At 40.4% G+C, this 21017-nt stretch overlaps 1 protein-coding gene across 1 annotated transcript in view; it reads left to right on the top strand.

The window, feature by feature from the left end:
* TBX18 (T-box transcription factor 18) overlaps positions 1–19764 on the top strand; it is a 29183-nt gene extending 9419 nt beyond the window's left edge. Inside the window, exons 5-8 of the mRNA XM_032805247.2 lie at positions 8032–8199; positions 9810–9874; positions 13261–13355; positions 17034–19764. Coding sequence (XP_032661138.1) covers positions 8032–8199; positions 9810–9874; positions 13261–13355; positions 17034–17758 — 1053 coding nt within the window. The 3' untranslated portion in view covers positions 17759–19764. The remainder of the gene's footprint in view (positions 1–8031; positions 8200–9809; positions 9875–13260; positions 13356–17033) is intronic.
* Positions 19765–21017: the final 1253 nt, after the last annotated feature.

Here is a 21017-nt window from a genome sequence, read left to right as displayed (position 1 = left end):
CTCAGCATGAGAAGTTCCATGGGTTCCAGTGGGATTACTTGTCTATCTGCAATTAATGTGAATGGGTAGCACCAACATTTTATTGAAGTGCTTAAAAAGTGAAGAGAGCTGTAGTTCTGGAAGACTCCAGTTCTACAACTGATAGGCTATGTCTACAGTTGCAGTTAGTAGTGTGATTCCTAGCTCGTGTAGACATACTTGCACTGTGTGCTAAAAATAGTAGTATAGCATTGGTAGCCTGTGCATAAATGAGCGGCAGCCTGACCTAGTACTCATGAGGTCCAGACCGGTTTGTACTCAAGGCAGTTAGCCAATGCCACCCCTCACCGCTGCCCCATGTTACCATTGCTACACTATAGTTTTTAGCAAGCTAGTTACATGAGAGCTATAGAGAGTATGTGTAAGTGAGCTGGGAATCACATCCCTACCTCCAAGTGTAGACATAGGCAACCGTTCAGGCAGATTGTTATAACCATTGACTTCAGTGAGGCTACACATGGACACAACAGCAGTTTGCCCATGTGCTATCGGTTGCAGGACTGGGGCTCAAGATTTAATCTTGAAGATGGACAAAGAACTAAATTACTGTATTGTATGCTATATACTATATTGGCCTTGCACAATATAGTGCAAGTATATATTATACTATATTGTGCAAGGCCACATTTCAGGCTTGCTTCCCCCTGAGATGAAATCCACAGTGTATGTAGTGCATTCTTATTCATGGTGAAGAGAAATTTAAAATTACTGGAGTACTCTTTATTTATTAAAGTTTCAGTTTGGAAGCTAGCCAAGTAGTATTCTTCTAAAGAGATTCAAGACGCATTGAACTGATTCAGAACTACAACATCCCACCACTCCCAAAACAAAAAAAAATTGAAATGTAATGTTTGTTGTTTTTTTTTAAAGACAATAGAAGGTTGATTGCAAAATTTATATTTCTAAAATCTGGGAAACTGCAAACACTCACTGTTATCAGAAAAGGCAAAAACAGAAAGCAGAGACGTGTCTATCTCAGTGGGTCCATTTTTTCTTTTTGAGTAGCATGAAATGCAGAATTGAAATGGCTGTGCAGCCTCTGGGGGCCTCCAGCAATAATGGAAAAGGAATAATTGCACATTTTGTAATGAATATAAGCCACTTGGCTTCTACAGTGCTGGTCCTCACTCACCTCTTGAGATCATGTAAGGGGAGACAGAATTTAGCCCTCAGCCTTTGCCTCTGAACATATTTTATGTGTCCAGTTCTCCATTTTGACACCCTCTTGATTTTGCTCTTTTCAAACACCTAAGTATGGCCAGTTTACACACAAGTTTCTCCACTAGTGTTCTGGGGCTTGATTCTGATCCTTCAGCAACGTATTTCCATTGACCTTCATGGAATGACAGTAGTGTGAGACGAGTTGGGGCCCTTAATGTACAGTGTAGACTAACTTACTGGCACTGGCAGCAGGGTCAGTCACATTTCACAAAGCTGCTTGCTGTTGCAACTAATCAATGACACTAAGTAAATAGGTAAAAATACTTTAAAGTTAACGTTACACATTTTTAAAAGGCATGTTAAAATACTAACCCAGGTGTCCTATTATCCTCAAACTGTATGTGTAACTCACATTCATGTGAGTTGGGGCTACATATGTGAACTGAGGACGTTAATATTATTAGTAAACATTTATGTTGTGGAAGTGGGTAATGGCCAGCGAGGTCAGGGCCTTGTACAGAACGACAGTGACAGTGCCTGCCCCAATTTTAGTCCTTTGTTTAGAACTGAACATGGCTACATTTCTTTATATTTTAGGGCCACTCACTTTCCGTTTGAACACTTCCTATAAACACTCCAGTGTGCTAATGTTGTCATCAGCATTTTGATTGGGAGTCCTTGTCTTCCCACTTTTATAGTAATATTGTATAAACAGACACATGGACCAGATCTTGAAGTAGTTTTGCACATAGAATCCATTTGCATGTGGAACAACTGGAGGGTCAGGTGAAATTTATAAAGATACATTTTCAATGTGATGCTTGTGGACTTAATGGGAGTCACCCAGTTAATTTGTTGCAGACTGCTTTGAAAAGGTAACGCATCTTAAATTATACTGGGCAGTAATCTCCACTGAGAGACTGGGTTATAATGCCGTCCTTTGCAGAGACATCAGTATCATCAATTAGAGATTTTATGATGATGAAAAGGAAATCTTCATTTTATGACTCACACAGATAGACAAACACGCTTCACTCATCACACATATATACTTCCTCTTTCTTATACTAGCCCCTCTCCCCTGCAGTCTCTGGAATAGAGGGTCCCAGGTAAGATCGATCCTCTTTGATTAGAACTGGTTGAAATTTTCACACCCTTTCTGTCAAGATTTCAATGGAAAAAAATTCAATATTTTTGACATTCTTCCACTAACTACTTTTGAGTAACTTGTTTTAACCCCTAGTTTGATATAGAGTCTCACCTGTGGTATTTACATTGAATTAAACTTGTCTATTTTCTCCCCTCTGTAATGCAGGGGTCAGATTGCAGGTGGAGGCAGGCCATTGCTCTGCCCACCTTCACAAGTTCGGAGTAGCTGTAGATTTTTTGTTAAAATGACCTGCAGTGAAAAGTTGAAAATGTTGACATTTAAATTTGCATTGCTAGGTTTTGTGAAGGTGATAGGGGCAGTTCACACATCGTAGCCCCAAGTGTTTCTCCCCACCTCCAAAGCCTGAATAAATGAGCTTTGCACAAAGAGTCAAAAAGGATTTTTGTTTGTTTGGTTGGCTTGGTTTTTGAGATGTGGGAAAAGGAACCTGGCAGCTAGGAGAAAAGTGGCTGTAGTCCTTGTGCTGCTAGGCTGCAGGGCAAGGCGGCAAGGACCCATGTTGTGCTGGTATTATTGATTGTTTTTTGGTTATGGATAAGGCTCCTGTCTTTGGGCTCCATTGTGGCAGACATTCCATAAACGTCTTAAAAAGAAAGTCCCTGCTACAAAAAATGTCATTTGTGGCTGTGCGTCCATCAGTTGTTGCCCAGCACTGCAACTTTGTATGGAAAACAGGAGTTGCAGCAAGGGCCTTCTGCACGGCGTGCATGCCCATGAAGCAGTAACAGTGGCTTCCCTTGTGTTTAGGGCCAGCTGCAGCCATTGATAGGGCCAAGGTTTGTTCTTTGGTGCTGTTGTTTTGTTCTTTGTGTCTTCCACAGTAAGAACAAGGTCTTCACCACTATACGGGAAGATACTTAAGTAATTTAAAATGAAAACTTAAATGCTGCAAGAAATGATAGCACCCCTAGAGAAATGATGCCATGGTACACTGATCTGCTGTGCCTCTTCTCATGGTTCCATTGAAATATTTGTTTACGTAGGATGGTCAAGAAGCTGAAAATCTTCATGGGTAATCAGTCCAAGAACAATGAGCCTAAGGGGGAACAAAAGGGAAGAGAGTATGAACAAAATATTAACATAGTCGTTATTTAAAAAATCCTAACAATGCGATATTAATATTTAAGATAAGCTATTCTGGAAGTACAATTAAAGTATGTGGAAAGCCAACTTGCTTTCTAAGAGCTGGACTGTCAGTTTGCAATTGCAGTTTGGGTTGTTGCATTGTCCCTGGAGCAGTCTGGGAGGGAGGATGGGACTCTTCAAGTCACAGAAACGGCATGCCTGCCTTGGTCTTCCTTACTCCCATTCACAGGGTGGCCCATGGCCTGGATCTAAAGAAAACGAATCAATTTTGTGTTAAACCCAAATACTGTACTGATCTGCTTGTCAATTTGAGTTTAATTATCTTAAATAAAGAATGGAATCATCTGAGACAGGTGTCGTTGACTGGGCCATGCTATGTAATGAATTTTTAAAGGGATGCAGCCAACTTAAAAAATTAAGTTCAAGGTAATGTCAATTCCTTGGCCATTTTTGTGGTTTGCATGTTTCCTGCTTTTTAAAAGACCCACACAAACAGGAGAAACTGACTGATTCTCCAGGGACAATGGCGTAGAGCCAGTCTACTCAGTGCTATTAAATGCACAGAGGAAGAAAACTGAAAACATAGAGCTTTTTTTCTGTAATCAATCCGGGATGGCATTACTAAGAACAATAGAGGGTAACTCATTTTCAGGGAGAGGTGTGACTTAGTTATTTGCTTATTAAATTGGCAGTGTCTTGGGCCCACTTCACCATTGCCTTGCACCTTGTGTAGTCATTTAACCCAGTGCAAAGGCGGTGTGTGTGTGTGCGTGCGTGTGTGTGTGTGTAAACTTCTGTGTAATCAGAATAGTAGAAAAACAATTTATATTCAATTATACTGATGTAAATGACTAGGCACAGTGTAGGGCAATGGGCAACTGGGGCTTTAATGTATAGTTTAACTTGATACTGCATTCTTAATGCACCCATTACTGTCCTACATCATCAGGTATTTAGGGTGTGCACGGAATGCAAGGTCAGACTTTTGCTGTTAGTCACTTGCTAATTCTTCTTTTATAGAATTTTTTCCAACAGAAAAACTCTGGAAAGATTGTTGGAAGAGATATTTAAACACTCAGTTCATCAGAGCCAGTATATAGCTTTTTAATCTATGCGAGACTATAGAAGCTGGGAAAATCACCTTGAATTAGAATAACCATAGGTAGGGCCCTACCAAATTCACTGTCCATTTTGGTCAATTTCATGGTCATAGGATTTTTTAAATCGTAAATTTCTTGATTTCAGCTGTTTAAAGCTGAAATTTCACGGTGTTGTAATTTTAGGGATCCTGATCCAAGAAGGAGTTGGGGCGGAGGGCGGAGAGTGGTTCACAAAGTATTGTATAGAGCGGAGTTGTGTACAGCGACCCTTATTCTGCACTGCGGTTCGTGCCGGTACTGCCTTCAGAGTGCTGCCAGGAGCCCAGCTCTGAAAGCAGAGCCGCTGCCAGCCACAGCCCAGAAGAAGGATGGCATGGTATGGTATTGCCACCCTTACTTCTCGCTGTTGCTCTGCAGATCCGGCCACTCAGCAGCAGCTGCCACTCTCCAACTCTTCAGCTCTGAAAGAGCAAGCGACAGTAAGGGTGCATGGTATGGTATTGCACACTTATTTCTGTGCTTGCGATGGGGCGCACTGCCTTCAGAGCTGTGTGCCCGGCCAACGTCAACTGCTCTTAGCTGCCAAGCTTGAAGCAGCACAGAAGTAAGGTGGCAATACTACAACCCTCCTAGAGGTGAAAGTAAGTGGGTATGTTCCTAGTACGGAGGACTGGTAAGAAAAAGAAGACGCTGAGGGAGGGAGGCCTCCCCTGGCATAAGATAGTTTAAACTCAATTGCTCATAGGGTTCAACCCTTGGTTAGGAGTGAGTTTCCTGGTTTCTTGTTAATTTCACTCCAGTAGCGCCTGCGGGATGGGAGGGTGTGTTTGACCAGTCCTTGTCTGCCCCAGGATGAGCGGATCCTCCAATCTAATATACACAACATATACAAGCATTTGGCTCCTCAACAGCTTAAATCCAGAGCTAATTAAAGCAGGGTGGAAGGGGGAAAACTCACTGTCACATGGTTTCTCGTCTCGTCCCTCCTCCTCCTCCAGCCAGGCGCAGACAAGGCTCTGCATTGCTCCCCACCCCAGCAGGGTTCTCCCTAGGCTCTAGCTTGCAGTAGCGGGACACTGGCTGAGGATGCCTGCCTGCTGCTGCCTGCATAAGAACACGTGTAACTGAGCTGTTCCTGTACAGTTCAGACTCCAGGTTAGAAGACGTTTCTGCATCTTGTTAATTTCACTCCAGGTTGTTGAGTGGGACGGGGATGTGTGTGACCATGGCAGGGCAGTTCTTTTCTGCCGTGACATGGAGGATCTCCAATACACAAAAAACACAATCAAAATCAGGAACCGTTTCAAGTTCAAATCTATCCTTTCCCTCCCCGCAGAGGTCATGGTTGTGATGTCCAAACTGCTTGCAGATCCTCTTGAAAGTTACTGGCCACACACGGAACAGATGAGTTTTAAACTGATTCTTATGGCAGGAGGCAGGCTTCTCTCCCTCCAGCCAGTTCTCCCTGCTGCAAGCTAGAGGCACAGCCCTCAGCTGCTGCTCAGTGCCAGCCAGGAGAAAGCACGGAGCCTAGTGTCCGCAGCCTGGCTGGAGGAGGAGAGAAGACACGGAGAAAAATGTGACAGTGAGTTTTCCCTTTTTCAGGCTTATTCCAGTAGTAAAGTTTTATTACAGACAGTACTGGTAGTAGTAACAGTAGCTTTATTTTCTCTACCTATGTCATGCAATGGGAGGGATCCATGAAGTACGTAGGAGAGGTGGGTTGCTTGTGATTGGACCATATGGGTAAGAAATGTCAATTACTTTCACCCCTACCCAAACTCCAGGGCTCCTAGCTGCCTCTGCAGCTGGTAGCTCCGGGGGTGATTTAAAGGGCCTGGCTCCTAGCTTTAGCTGCATCCCTGAGCCCTTTAAATCCTGATTTAAAAGCTCTGGGATTTAAAGGCTCTACCTCTTCTGATAGAGGCCACGCCTCTTCCAGTTGAAGTCCCTCCCCCTCTGCAGGACTCTGGAGTACCAGCAAGTCCTTTAAGTTACTTTCACCCCTGAACCCTCCTAAAATAACCTTGTGACCCCACTGCAACTTCCTTTTGGGCAGGATACCCAATCTGAGAAACACTGGTCTCCCCCTGTGAAATCTTTATAGTATAGGGTAAAAGCACATAAAAGACCAGATTTCATGGTCTGTGTTGCGTTTTTCATGGCCAAGAATTTGGTAGGGCCCTATCCATAAGGGACTGCCTGAAGTCATTTATTGGAGCTCTTCTGATGTCATTGTCAAAAAGCCCAGTTGCAATATAATGAAAACCTTGATTATCCAGAAACTTTGCTTATTCAAAACAGGATCATGTTCCCTAGCCAGGACTAAATGTATTAAAAAGTACTCTGCCTAGTCAGCCCGTGTTTATCCAAGCTAATGTAATGTCCCCCATTTCATTTGGATAAATGAGGTTTCATGGTATTTGGCATTATTCAGGCTGGGTGAAGTTAAAGGCTCCATGTTGTGATGCCTGATTGTATAAGCACTCCGTGGCTGCTAAAGAAGCAGGAAATTTAAAAAAGGCTGCTCTTGAATCTTGATTAAAGCTTCTGCAAGCCAGTAGCTATGGGACCGGTGATTTATTTATTGATTAGACCTTCCAAAAGTTGCCAAGCTTCTGATTTTTTTTTTAAAAAAATCTTTATTAAAATGATGTTTATCTTTAATGTAATAGAATTAAACAGGACAGATCTTCTGTGTTTTAAGCCTCCTTCAGAATGTAGAAATACCACCGCAATCCTACAAATGATTATGGATGTCTTTAATTTGAGGCACTGATGTTCATAAGATTTTTATCGGATCGGGGCCTAAATCCTTAGTAAAGGAAATTGTTCTTTTTCCTAAATTGACACGTCTATATTGTGGTGAGTGTATTTATTATTTCCGCATAAGAAATGCTCCTTGTATCTGTTTACATATGTAAATACACAGCTCCTAACATTTGCAATTGTGACATTTGGTGGTTTTCTTAAAGCCACTGCTCTAGGAGTCATGAGAATCTCAGCTTTCATTTGAAATAAAATCCCAACAAATTATGTTTCTAGCCCTTATGGTCACAAAAACACTACCAACCAAATCCACCACCACCGTACTTGAAGCATTTTCAATATTTTCTTAAAGTTTCAAAATCCAGAAAGCAAACTGATATTTTTTTAAAATCTCATATGGTGAAGTCCATCCCCACTGAAGTCTATGGCAAAATTCCCATTGACTTCAGTGAGGCCAGCATTTCACCACTCATTTTTTGAGTTCCTCACTCGTGAATTTTGAATGCTTAGGAATGGCAATGTTGTAAGTATATAGTGATAGATTACTGTAATGAGACCCATTATACGTTATAGAAAACTTAATTTCCAGGAGATTGCATGATAAGCAACACATGCCATAATTTTTTTCCAAAATGCTACCAGCATTGAAATAGCGGGGCATCCTTTGTAATAAATGTTACCTTTTCTTTGTTTTCATTTGTATAGATTATCCTTCATTCTATGCACAAATACCAGCCTCGCGTCCATGTCATTCGTAAAGACTGTGGTGATGATCTGTCTCCAGTCAAGCCCATTCCTTCAGGAGAAGGCGTCAAAGCATTCTCCTTTCCTGAAACTGTTTTCACTACTGTAACAGCATACCAGAATCAACAGGTAACTTTGGCTTTCTTGTTAATGGTTTACTGGCTTTATAGAATACATTAGACAAGTACAAGAGAAGAAAAAGATAAACTTTTATTTCACTACTTTGTAATAAGGCATTTGTCTAATACTCTAAATATTTAATAGCTTTTTATATTACTGTAGCATGTAGATGCCACAGCTGAGACAGGAGTACTGGTGTGCAAGGCATTGTATATAGTAAGGGATGGTTCTTGACCTGAAATTCTTGCAATTTAAATAGACAGGGCATAAGAATTTCTCTCTCTGTTTTACAGAGAGGGATTGAGATACAGTTCCCATGGGAGTTGGGTGCCTAAATACCTATGAGAATCTTGGCCAAAGAGACTAAGGCCATGTCTACACGTACAGTGCTGCATTGTAGTGGCGCCACTGCACTGCTGCAGCATGTCTGTTTAAGATGCTCTGTTCCAACAGGAGACACTCTCCCACCAACATAGCACTGTGCACACTAATGCTTATGTTGGTGGAACTTATGTCAGTCGGAGAGGTGGAATATTCACATCCCTGAGGGACATACATTTTGCTGACATAGGCTGTAGTGTAGACATAGCCTGAAGGCCAGATTTTTAAAGATATTCTGCCTAAAAATGCAGATAGGTACATAGGCACATCTGAAAATCCCATAGGTGCTTATCACTCACTGATTTCAAAACACTTTCCAATATTAGTCAAGTATTAATGTCCCCAGGTTGTAAAAGGGGAAGTTAGTTTTTAATTTAGTAATTAATAACTTTCATTAACATTTAAAGGAGCAGGTTTGGCCCATAAACAACCTATTCAAATTCACACAGTGAGGGGCAGAGACAAAATTAAAACCCAGGTTGCCCGACTCCTAGTCTTCTGCACTAGTCACTTTGTCTAAGTATAACACACAATGACATCATATTTAATATAGTAACATTATATTCATTCTAAATAGTTTAGCACAATTATGTTTTGGTTTGTGTATATGTTTGTATATATAAATATAAAATTTGTGCTTATTAATGGCCTACTTTCTTCAGAAAGTAGAAAGCAAAATGATTTAATGATGCAATATAAATTTAAAGGGGGAGAGTCATCTGAGCGATAGGCTACCATTATTTGGTAACTATTTTGTTGATTTAAAGAAATTACAAGTATTTTATTTTCGTGTGTTTATAGTATGTTCATGTGATCATAGCCGCTTAACAGAAATCTTTCTCATTCAACATCTCCTTCTCTGCCTGTATATATCTTATGTAACTTTGTCACAGACAAAGAGGCAATGCACTGTCTTAGTTGAAGAAGCAGTGTTTTCCGGACAACTTCTTTCAAGAATCCCAACCGCCTGGGTGTAAAATAAACACTCATTGACTTCCTTGGGGGATGTATGCAGAGAACGATTGTGGGATTAGGTCTTAATTTATTATGTTAAAAAGAAAAACACATTTAACCTGCAAATGGGAAGAAAGATCCACTTGATTTTTTATAATTCTTAAACAGAATTAAAATGGAAAATTCCAATGATAGCTCAGGTTTGGTGGGTATATTTGCTATGCATGTCACTTAAACTGAATTGGTAGAAGTTTTGGCATCGCTTTATTTTATTATCTTTACAGATCACTCGATTGAAGATTGATAGGAATCCATTTGCCAAAGGATTTAGAGATTCTGGACGTAACAGGTAAGCTTTGGAATAATGGTTTGTCTGCAGTGACAAAATCAATTTGTTAAAGGATTTAAAGAATGGTTACCATGCACACAAAAAGGGGTTTCTGTTCTTACAGACCTTTCAAGCTTGTAAGAACTAGGTGTCTCAGTCCTAGCCCTAGAGTTATAGAATTAAACCTAAATTCTGTGCATGTTATGACTGGTATACAACCTTGAAGGTTCACTGTTTAACTTGATTCATGTACTAATATATACTACAGCTTATCGACGTAGAACATGAAAAGAAAACCTGCACACTGTCTGAATGGTGATTCTTTTATGAATTGCATACTAAACCCTTCCACCTGAAAAAGAAAGCATTTAATTGTATTGCACATGGTATAGTAATTTCAGTGACCACTTTGCATTTTGTTTCCTACAAGTGCTGTATTTATGACCTGACCTTCCAGAGAAGAGAACAAATTGGGTCAGTAAAAATGTTCAGCGTGTGCCTGCCAGTTTATTGAGCTTCTATTTTAGTAGAAGGGTGAAGCACTGGAGATCATTTTGGGCTCACAGCAATTCGCAGAAGAGCTCAGATTCACTTTTGGAGAGCAAATTAGTATTTTTTTAAATGGATGATGTTGGGAGAGGAGGAGATGAACTTTATAGCACCTAGCAGTGTGGGATCCTGGGCCATGACTAGGGCAGAAGCCCTAGTGCTATGATAATACTAATAATAAATACTAATAATATAAGGGGAGAGATGACTGATAGGAATCTACTACAAAGTATCTTAGACTTTCACACCAAGCACTTGCTGCTGTCAAGGATTAAGGGTCTTCCTGATGAGAAACAATTGGCCAAACTCAGCCCTGGGTCAAAATAGGCATCACTCCAAAATAGGCAGAAGGGAGTTGTGCCTGAATATGTCAGTTGCGATTTTATGTTTGCAGTGTTGTAGCCATGTTGGTCCCTGGATATTAGAGAGGCAAGGCGGGTGAGGTACTATCTTTTATTGGACCAACTTCTGTGGGTGAGAGAGACAGAGCTCTTCTTCAGGTCTGGAAAAGCTTTGGTGAACTTAGTCCTTTATCTTAGAATTGAGTAAACAACTAACTTTCAGATAGAGTTAGTTAAGGAAGAAGCAAATTCAATTTGCTGAATGCCGTGCTATATATTTAATAAGAGAGAGAAATTCACCCTATGTGCTTCTGAACTCCTTCAATGACCATTTAATGGTATATTTGATATATCTTTAGCACCCACACTATTCTTGGGGCTGTCAAATACCCCAAAATAAATAATCGCTGCACAGAAGCCTTTGGAGAAAATCCTCACACCACTGCAGTCAATAGCAAAACTCTTACTGACTTCATTGGGGCCAGATGTCACCTTTTATGTTCCAACAGACTCCCTGGGAAGATGGGATGCGCTTTGAAATCCAAAGGTGGGGATAAGTTAGAGAGCAGTCTTGCAACTGGGTTTGCATGGATAGAGCTCCATTGACTTTCCTCAGGTTCTGTGTGATTGCAGGGGCCCAGCCACACAGATCCTGTCTCTGGATTGGGACCTAGTTGTTTTTGTTTTAAATCATAATTAAATTCTCTTTGTGTGGACGTTAAATGAAAAGTGTCATTCAGAACGATGGAATTGTGAGGTTATTCCACTGAAAAGGGCCTCTTTGTAAATGGTTTCATTCTGCCTTTAAATACAAATCTAAACGCCCTTTTGTTGCAATAAGGAAGTTTACTGTAGAAGGGGCTAGATCCTCAGCTGCTACAAACTGATGTAGCTCCCTTGAAATCAATAGTTCTATGCTGACTTACACGCACTAAGGACATGGCCAAATACATTTGGGAATGTGGTTCATATTTTTGATTCTTTTTGCAGCAAGTTTCTTTGAAGAATCTAAATGTAAAGGCTTTATTTTCTCCAGCACTCTATAGTATGTCTTTTACATAGGCATTATAGTCTGTCCCGAAAGTTAAAATACTGTGGTGTCATTGAATTCTCCTTTTGGATGCATTTTGATTGTATATTGTGCTGCAGTAACCTTGCCCTGTCACACTACATAAAACAATTGTTTAATTAAAAATATTCCCTTTAAGGTCATTTACAGTCTCACAGGCTGCCTTATAAAGATCAGTAGCCTTGCCCTTTAAAAGCACCCTCTGTACTTTTTGCAAAGTGAAACAGAATTTATGTGCTGAGAGTAGTTTCATTCTTCAGTTAGGCCTTAGGTTTGACCCTATAAAAATCTTTTCCTCAGGAAGGTACCAACATTTCTTTTCTTTAAATACTTCAGGAAAAACATAACTGTTTTGTTAAATAAACTTGGCCATTTAATAGCATAAATTAGGGTGGTGATAAAATGTGGAAATTGTTCGAAGGCATCTTGTATAAATTATCGCCTTGGCTACACTCCTCCAGGAGGTGGCTTTTATCTCCAGTTTAACTAGAAGTGAAAAGTCACCATTACTGCAGAAAATGAAGGCTATGTTTTAGTCCAGGTTGAGCTAATAAATACTTTATAACTGCTTCCTGCAACATATCTGTGATCCTGCTGGAACTGCAGTGTGAAAAAAAGCAATATCAGAAGAGAATGTGGATGGCCTCAAATCGGACTGTTTGCATATTTCCAGTTTACAGAGTGTTGCTGTTCAAAGGCAAGCGTTTGTTTGTGGTATGTGCTCCATGTTGACACTTAACAAGCCTTATGAGTGTAGCAATCAAAACTAGCAGCAAAATTATACCAGGGTGCTGACATAGTAGCATTGTTTGTGAATTTGTGGCACAAAAAGAATGACCTGAATATAGGTATAAGATCAAATTGGTTTATATAAATGTATGTGGCACATCCAATGTGATGTCTGGTTAGACAATTATTTCTATTTGTCATTCAAAAACTTACAAAGGCTGAGAGAAAACTGTTGAAGCTATTTTATAAAGATATTTTTTACCCAATAGCGCCAAGTAACAGGCTCAAAAAGAGCAGCATATCCATGAGTCACCCATCTTGTTTGCACAAGTGTTGAATCACATTTTAACAGAAGTTGTTTTATGGGTCACCTTCCTTCTAATGTGAGATGGCAGATCATCCTTCTGGCAATCAGACTTATGTGGAAAAGTCCTATTAGGACATTATTAAAGGTAATGCTAGCAGTTTTTAAAAAGTGATTTAGCAGCTGCAGACAAGAAGAGCCAGCACTATGGGACCAGCCAACTCTCCGTGACCACCAGCACATTCACTGCAGATCACTGGTGGTCCATGGACCAGAATCTGAGAAACATTGTTCTAAAAATATTTTTTTTCCTGAAACATACCGTGTGTGAGACTGAGTGATGAACTAGCTACAAAAAGTGACAAGCCAAATACAGATCATTCTTTTCACACAGTGGTGTTTTTATTCTATTTAGAATGGGACTGGAAGCTTTAGTGGAGTCCTATGCATTCTGGAGACCATCACTAAGGACACTTACATTTGAAGATATACCCGGGATCCCCAAACAAGGTAATAATCTTATTTGTAGTGCTGAAAAAAACCAAATGTCTAAATATAAAATTGTGCTACCACTCCTTATGAAAAACTAGATAAGTGTATCACTTACAGAAAAACTAAGCTTAACTCCAAATGCAGATGATGGGGTTTTTATTTTCAGAGAGAAATAAGCTAATTTAACAGGTTTGCAATGAACAGGACAAAAGAGGTCTATTATTGTAGCTTCTAAAACCCAGTTCAGTAAATTCACTGTTCTACAACATTATGCCAGTAATCATAAAAAAGGGAGTCATATACTATTACTGACACAGCTATGTATTAACTTGAACATTTCCCCAGTACTTAATTTGCTTTTCACCAAGGATTAAGCCTTTAAAATTCACAAATACATTAATCCAGACTAATATGCATGCTAAGCACAAAAACCCTAACCAACCTCACCCTACCCCCCAAAAACAACAATAACAACAAACATTCATTAAGCTGGAACTGAAGTTGAGAATATTTTAAGAAGTGGAGGAGCCCTAAAAAAAGCACTGAGGTTCTCTCAAATAAACCCACAAATGTTAGCCAGAAATTTCAAAATAAAGACTACACTTAAAATAAATATGGAAGTGCATAGTAAAGATCACCCAAACTACCATAATTTTGCTCCATTCCACTTCATCTCTTGTAAAATGGAGATAGCCTGGTGAAGGACTCTTGCTAAATGAGGTTTTCATAGACTCTGAAGGCTGTATTTTGTGGCTATCTACTTTGTGTCTATGCAATAAGTGTCTATGCTATGCATGTCTTCCCACTTACTCTAACGTTTCGCTGCATGTGTTGTCTGTCTTTTGGTCCAGCCTTTCTGAGGTTTGTAGCTGTATATCTTTCAGTATCATGACACTTGCATTTGAAATTCCATATGTCTGGAGGATTGTCCTGAGACTGGTGCCCTTTGAAGAGAAGAAGTAGAAAGCTGACTCTTTCCAATGACTGCATAAGGGTGATAATTTAAAAGTCGACAGGAGTAGCTTGTGATAGGGTAGTATAAGTGAGGGTACTTCAGTGTAAATGCTGCTGCAGCGGAAGTTTCATTTTTCTACAGGTGTAAGGTTATCAAGTTAAGTCAGTTCTTGGTTTTAATGCCACTAATGTGGCTGAAGATGTGAGTTATTAAGGACAGGATGGTCCCTGGGTCTTGGCTGCTCTTGGGCAGAGATGCAGGGGCAGAGTTCATTTATAGGTGACTTTCACCATGCATTTCCAGACTCTCTCTTGTGTGTGGTTTTAGTTTTCTTTAAAAAAGTGTGGATGGGCTGGGGGAGGGTGCTGAAGTATTTCATAGATATTGGCAAATTTAACACTAACTTTCCCTTGGAGAAACTCCTTAGATTCTGAAAAACATAAGAACTGCTCAGCAACTGCCTAGAGACTCCAGTAGGCTTTGCAAAGAGCTGGAGACTGCCTCTCTCCATGTGGCTTTCTCTGGCCTGCTGTGTAGCCCACACCCCTTTTTGAGGGAGAGCTATGTGGAGGAAGAGGCACGTAAAGTGGAACTTCTTGAGCAGAGGCAGATCACTCTCTGGACCTCAAACCATCTCTCTGTGGGTTCAGGTGTATGTCTCATCCCTCCCCATCCAAACCAGATCTCTTTTGCTGCTTTAAGTGCCTCCCCATACATGCCACGTGCTTGCCTGACTGCAATCATGCCCCCTCACCTCAACCTTTGTGGCAGTCTCATTCACATCAGGAAGCATTAATAAATCCTCAGAGCCTCTAGTATGTGTAGAAACCACTTTTAATAACTAGCCTCTTTCCTCCTCCACCTTCTAATAAAACAAAAAAACAGTCCCGGGCACCAATCCTTGCCATGGCCAAACACAAAATTGGAGTTTCTGTGCCAAGCCATTTTGAGTTACAAAAAGCCAAAAAAGGCTAGGAGAGTTTTCAAGAAGTGAAATCATCTTCCTTTTTTTTTTTTTTAAATCGTCGGATTTCCAAAACACACAGCTTTATTTGCCTCAAACTTTCCAGAATAGCCCTATGCCAGCATAATATCATGCATGTGACACTTCAGACAGGTTGGCTGAGTTCTGGCAAGGCTAGTGGTGTGTGTGTGTGTGAGAGAGAGAGAGAGAGAGAGAGAGGGCTTGCCATAGAAAGCTGATTGCATACTATGGACATACTGCGTACATAAGCTCTCAAAGGCAGTTTATACTGCTTGCTTACCACGCTCATCTCTCCAGGAGGCAGATCAACCTTACTTATTTACTTTTAAGTAACAGTGCTGTTTTGAAAGCAGGGTGCTCATATCAATAAACGTCCTGCTTCTCACAAAAGACGTACTCACAGTTCTGGTTTCTCTCCTCTCCCCTTCTCTGGTGGTCACACAGGCTGTGGAAGTTACAATTGCTGTTCACAGATAGTGAGAATGGAAGCTAGGTTTATGGCAGCATTTTAGTTCTAATATACCTCTGTCTCCTTGCCTGGTAGCTTCACTACAGAGCTGAGACTTATCCTTTTGCTGAATGGTATCCTGATTGTTAGACCTTGTCTCCACATTGGGGGCACATTGACACAGCCTGAGAGAAAAAATAGGTACATTTTAAGTTGTGATTGCAAGGGTTTCATGGTGCCTGGTGGTAGTCGATGCAGTGCACTGTGGGCAGAACAAGAGGAGGTAGGCAAAGTTCACTGGGAATCTGGTATTTTTACTCATATATCTGTCTTGAAAAACTGTTTATGTGTTGGGGAAAAAACTGCTTTGTGTTTCTTCACATCACTCCCAAGCTATCCAATTGTCATATATGACTCTTGAGTGCGGAAGAGTTGTAGATTCCTCCCTCTAAGGGCCATTGGTTTAGGTAATTACAGAAAGCCAAAATCAGCTTTATGTGGTCGTTTCTGAGGGAGATCTACCCACTAAGAACAGGAAGCTCTCCTGCAGCTAGGGAGACTCTTGGAGTCTTGAGAGCTCTCTTGGGCTGTATTAATTATTGCATTTTTTCCGACTCATTTCCCCACCTGTGTTCTTCAAGTATATGGTTCAAAAATAACACAGACTTTCTGATTACAACAAATTGTATAGCACAGACATGTCAATACATAGCTGTATGATCAGGATTTTAAAATAAGGCAATGCTTCATAATATTCTGCTTTGATTTTCATAGAATCATTTCAACACTTGAGCCTCTACAGCTTGAGCTAAACTTTAAGGGCTAGTTCCCTAGCTGTAGCAGACTCCTGTCCTCTGTAGATCAGGCACAGAGGGGCATGTGTAACACATACTGAGCCCAAGGCTATAAATGCACTCCAAAGGGCATGCCAGTTATAAATAATTCAGGGCAAACTCTTCTAGGGTTCATAATTTTGAATTAAGATACATTCTGAATTGAAATTTGCAACACCAGAGCCTCGGCCATGACAATTTGCTTCCAGTGTCTACTGAAATAACTAAACTGTGCGATAGGAGAACAAACCTTGATGTAACCTTGGGTGTAAGGAGGGTTGCACAGTCCCAACTTGTATTCCATATTTAGTTAGTGTATTTTGAAGGGATAATATCTGTAACATTTATAAAAATCTTTGTATCAAACTGATCGTGTTTAGTACCAGGAGAGCACAGGTTGCAGTTGCTGATCAAATGCAGTCTAAGACGTTAACCTTTTCTGGTATGCTATTTATGTTTTAAAATTCTCTTCCAGGAAATGCAAGCGCCTCTACTTTACTCCAGGGACCTGGCAATGGAGTTCCATCTACCCACCCTCACCTCTTACCTGGGTCCCCTTGCTCTTCTCCTGCCTTCCATCTGGGTCCCAACACTAGCCAGCTCTGTAGCCTTGCTCCAGCTGACTATACGGCTTGTGCCCGTTCAGGCTTAACCCTTAATAGATACAGCACTTCTCTGGCTGAAACCTACAACAGGCTCACAAACCAAACCAGTGAGACCTTTGCACCCCCAAGGACTCCCTCTTATGTGGGTGTGTCAAGTAGCACAACTGTGAACATGTCCATGACGAGCAGTGACGGTGATGCATTCAGCTGCCCACAAACTGGTTTATCTATGCAGATATCAGGGATGTCGCCACAGCTTCAGTACATCATGCCATCCCCATCAAGCAATGCCTTCACCACTAATCAAACCCACCAAGGCTCTTACAATACATTTAGACTACACAGTCCCTGTGCTTTGTATGGATATAACTTTTCCACATCCCCCAAACTGGCTGCCAGTCCTGAGAAAATTGTTTCTTCCCAAGGAAGTTTCTTGGGGTCCTCACCAAGTGGAACCATGACTGATCGGCAGATGTTGCCCCCTGTGGAAGGAGTTCACTTACTTAGCAGCGGAGGGCAGCAGAATTTCTTTGACTCTAGGACCCTAGGAAGCTTAACACTGTCATCATCTCAAGTGTCTGCACATATGGTTTGATGAAGCCTCTTAAGGAAAAGTACACTATGTTTGGTGTCTACGATGTATTTCTCTTGGAATATGAAAGGACACAATGTAGCTTGTAAAGTGTATATATAATATGAGAGGAAGCTTCGCTGAATCATTTGACTTGCTTGGGGCCAGATTGTTTTCTGGTTTGAGTTCTGCGGAGTTTGTTGTGGCACAGTCCATTTAGTTTTCTGGGATGTACACTTAGTTGTATAACACGTTGGAACATATGCAACAAATTAAGCAGGACTTCCTCCCCTTTTGCCCTCCCCCTTTCTTAGCCCTTTAAAGAATGAAATGACACTTGGGTCTGAATTAAAAAATAAAAATAAAACATATTTCCTACAGAACTAGCAAATTTCCCTGCAGTGTTCATCGAGTGCTGAGCTGATGCAGCAAACACATAGTACAATTTTCTTCTGTTATAAGAGATACAATAGTTAATTGGACTTCAAGTGCTAAGCATGCAGAGTTCAGTCTAAAATAGGAAGTTAGCTATGGATTATCTACAAAGTAAATGGAAAGAATAGCTTTCCTTCTCATGTTATGCTGTTTGTAGCCTGTCAGTGACATGGCATTCTTATTAGGATATTTCAATGTTAGGCAAGAGTCACCTGATGTTGTCACATCATTTAAAAAACAAATGTTGCAAATCCAAATTGTGGTGATAAGAGTAATTTAAAATAAGCAGTGGAAAGATCAGCTTGTCTGATTCCTCTGTGCAGAGTGAATTTTTGGGGAGATTCATTTTTGTCAAGGGGAAAGACTTGATACATTTTTTTCATACGTGTTTTCCACAGATATTTTCTATTTTAAATTGTTTTGCTGGAGAATAGAATATTTTAATGAATCTTTGATTGGTTATAAAGAAAATGCAGGTTTAAGTCTTTTAAAATGTTGCCTATTGAATTAACAGGCTGAGAAATTCCATTATCAATTTTACTCTTCTTATGGGCAAATTTACCGCCTGCCCTAGAATCCTGACAAAGGAGTTGTCTGTGGTGGTACTTAGGCCCAATTTATACAGGTGACCAAAATTCTGCCCTCAGGTACATGGGTGCTACTAGGAGTAGAATGCAGTCAGAGAAGACACCCATGTAACCAGGAGGAATTTGGAACAGGATGGCTATAGACAACCTCCATAGTACTGTGCTTAAGGTTTTTAGCATGGCACCTACAGTCTATTATTTCCATCCCATTGGGAGTCTTCTTTCTTTCTTGTTCCTTTCGATTGCTACTGCTTTGTTTCTCACTCTTCTCCATGGAGTTTAAACAGTTCACTTCCTTCAGTTGCTTTTAGCTCTAAGTACAGAGATCTGTTCACAGGGAAATGCCTTTTTTTGTCACTAAAGGAAGATTACTGGCAAACTTCTGCCCTTAGTTACACCAGCACAACCTAATTGCGATCAATATGGTTGCTCAGCTGCACATTTGAAGATGCATTCTGATCTACACACCTGTCAGATTTTAGATCTTAAAAACTATGGAACAGATTTTAATCTTTAAAGATTGGAGGCCTCATTCCTTTTACACTAAGCCTCCTATGCTACCACTCGGGTATTATAAAGACAATTTAAAGCTAGTGCAAATGTTATTTAAATACTTTTTATGGCCAGAGCAGTGTAAAGTGACATGGTGCAAATGAAAACCAAGCCCTTAGTTGTATGGTTTTAGATTTCAACAAACGTAGCTCATTGCATTTCTCAGGGCCACTGTCTGTTTTCTAGCAAACAATAACTTAGCTGCTTACATTGTAAGAAATACTCATTATAGCTAATATGTTTTCACTAGGGATGTGGCGTAAGGGGAGGAAAAACAATCTCTCCCTCCCCCTGACATAAGGGAGGTGTAGGATGCTTGCCACAGGACTGAGGAGTCCTGAGTTCAAGGTCTTCCTTAGCTACAAACATTCTGTGTAACAGTGGACAAGTCACTTAGGGCCAGACTTCGAAAGATATTTAGGTGCCTAGTGGGATTTTCAAAAGCATCTCGCTCCTAACAGGTGCTTTTGAAAATCCCGCTAGGCACCTAAATACCTTTCAAAATCCAGCCCTTAGCCTCTCCGTGTCTCAGTTTCCCACATGTAAAATGGGATAATAGCACTTCCCTATCTCACAGGAGTGTTGTGAGGAGAAATACGTTAAAGCCTGTGAGGCACTCAGATACTACGGTAATGGGGGAGGAGGTGCATGTAAGTATCTTAGATTGTGGGGATTGGTGTCAGCCCATGCGTGTCCTTTCAGACAGATCCCCTGATGAAGAGTACCCGCAGTACAATGTGTTCTTTTTTCTACCTCCCACCCATGCTGTGTCTTTAAAGTTCATACTAAAATAAGGAAATACAGTTTTATAAATTGCCTTTAAATTACAGTTGGCAAGGGACAGATCTTCAGCAAGTGCCAAATCAATGGTGCTATGACAATTTAATTTGCAAGATATTTGTGTCTGGCAATCCCTGTCCTAACAAAATATTTGAAATCCTGTCACTGTGCAAAGCTTTAAATGGACTTCATACTCTGTGCTTTTTGTTTGAAAGGAATAAGTGGGAGAATTCTCCATACAGTGTATGCCTTCGTAATGGGGTTGTGGGGAGGGGGGGCTGGTGTATGAAATCCGGCAAGACCTTACTTGGGGAAACTCCTGAATAAGGACTGCAGGATTGTGTGTGTGTGAGCGGAGATAATATTTGCATTGCATTGTAGCATGTGTGTGCGTGTGCACGTGTGCAAATGTGTGGAGATAGTATTTGCATTGTAATTTGGGAATTTTTCAGTACCATTTACTGGTTGCTTTTTCTTCGTTATTTTTAATCTTATAATCTCACAATATTGCTTGAAACATTTCTTCCTTAAACTTCAGTTCATATTGTAAATAGTTATTGGTGTGTCATGGCAAAGACTAGCTTTTTATCAATATAGTAAATGCTATATATGCATTATTTCTATAATTATATATCTGTATTTTATGAAAATGTCGCAGAAATTATATTAAAGTGTGTATCTAAAACTTTTTGTTACATTTGGAAACTTAAGGGTTGGGGGGGGAGGGGTTTGGCTACGACTTCAACAATAACAAAGGAACTTACCATAGGGTGCACTGAGTTATACAACAAGTTTGGGAGCATTTGACTAGCAGACATTTCTTGTGTGTTTAAATTTAACTAGCTTCTGGAGAGCTCCCTTGTCATGTGAAGGTGAAGGCCATGACAAATGTTGAGCAAATGAAGATTCTAATAGTGGTAGCAGAACAG

The sequence above is a fragment of the Chelonoidis abingdonii genome, chromosome 3 (genome assembly GCF_003597395.2).
Source record: "Chelonoidis abingdonii isolate Lonesome George chromosome 3, CheloAbing_2.0, whole genome shotgun sequence".
In the NCBI taxonomy this organism is placed as follows: Eukaryota; Metazoa; Chordata; order Testudines; family Testudinidae; genus Chelonoidis; species Chelonoidis abingdonii.
The sequence above is the reverse complement of the archived record's forward strand: the minus strand, read 5'-3'. Positions and strand labels throughout refer to the sequence as shown.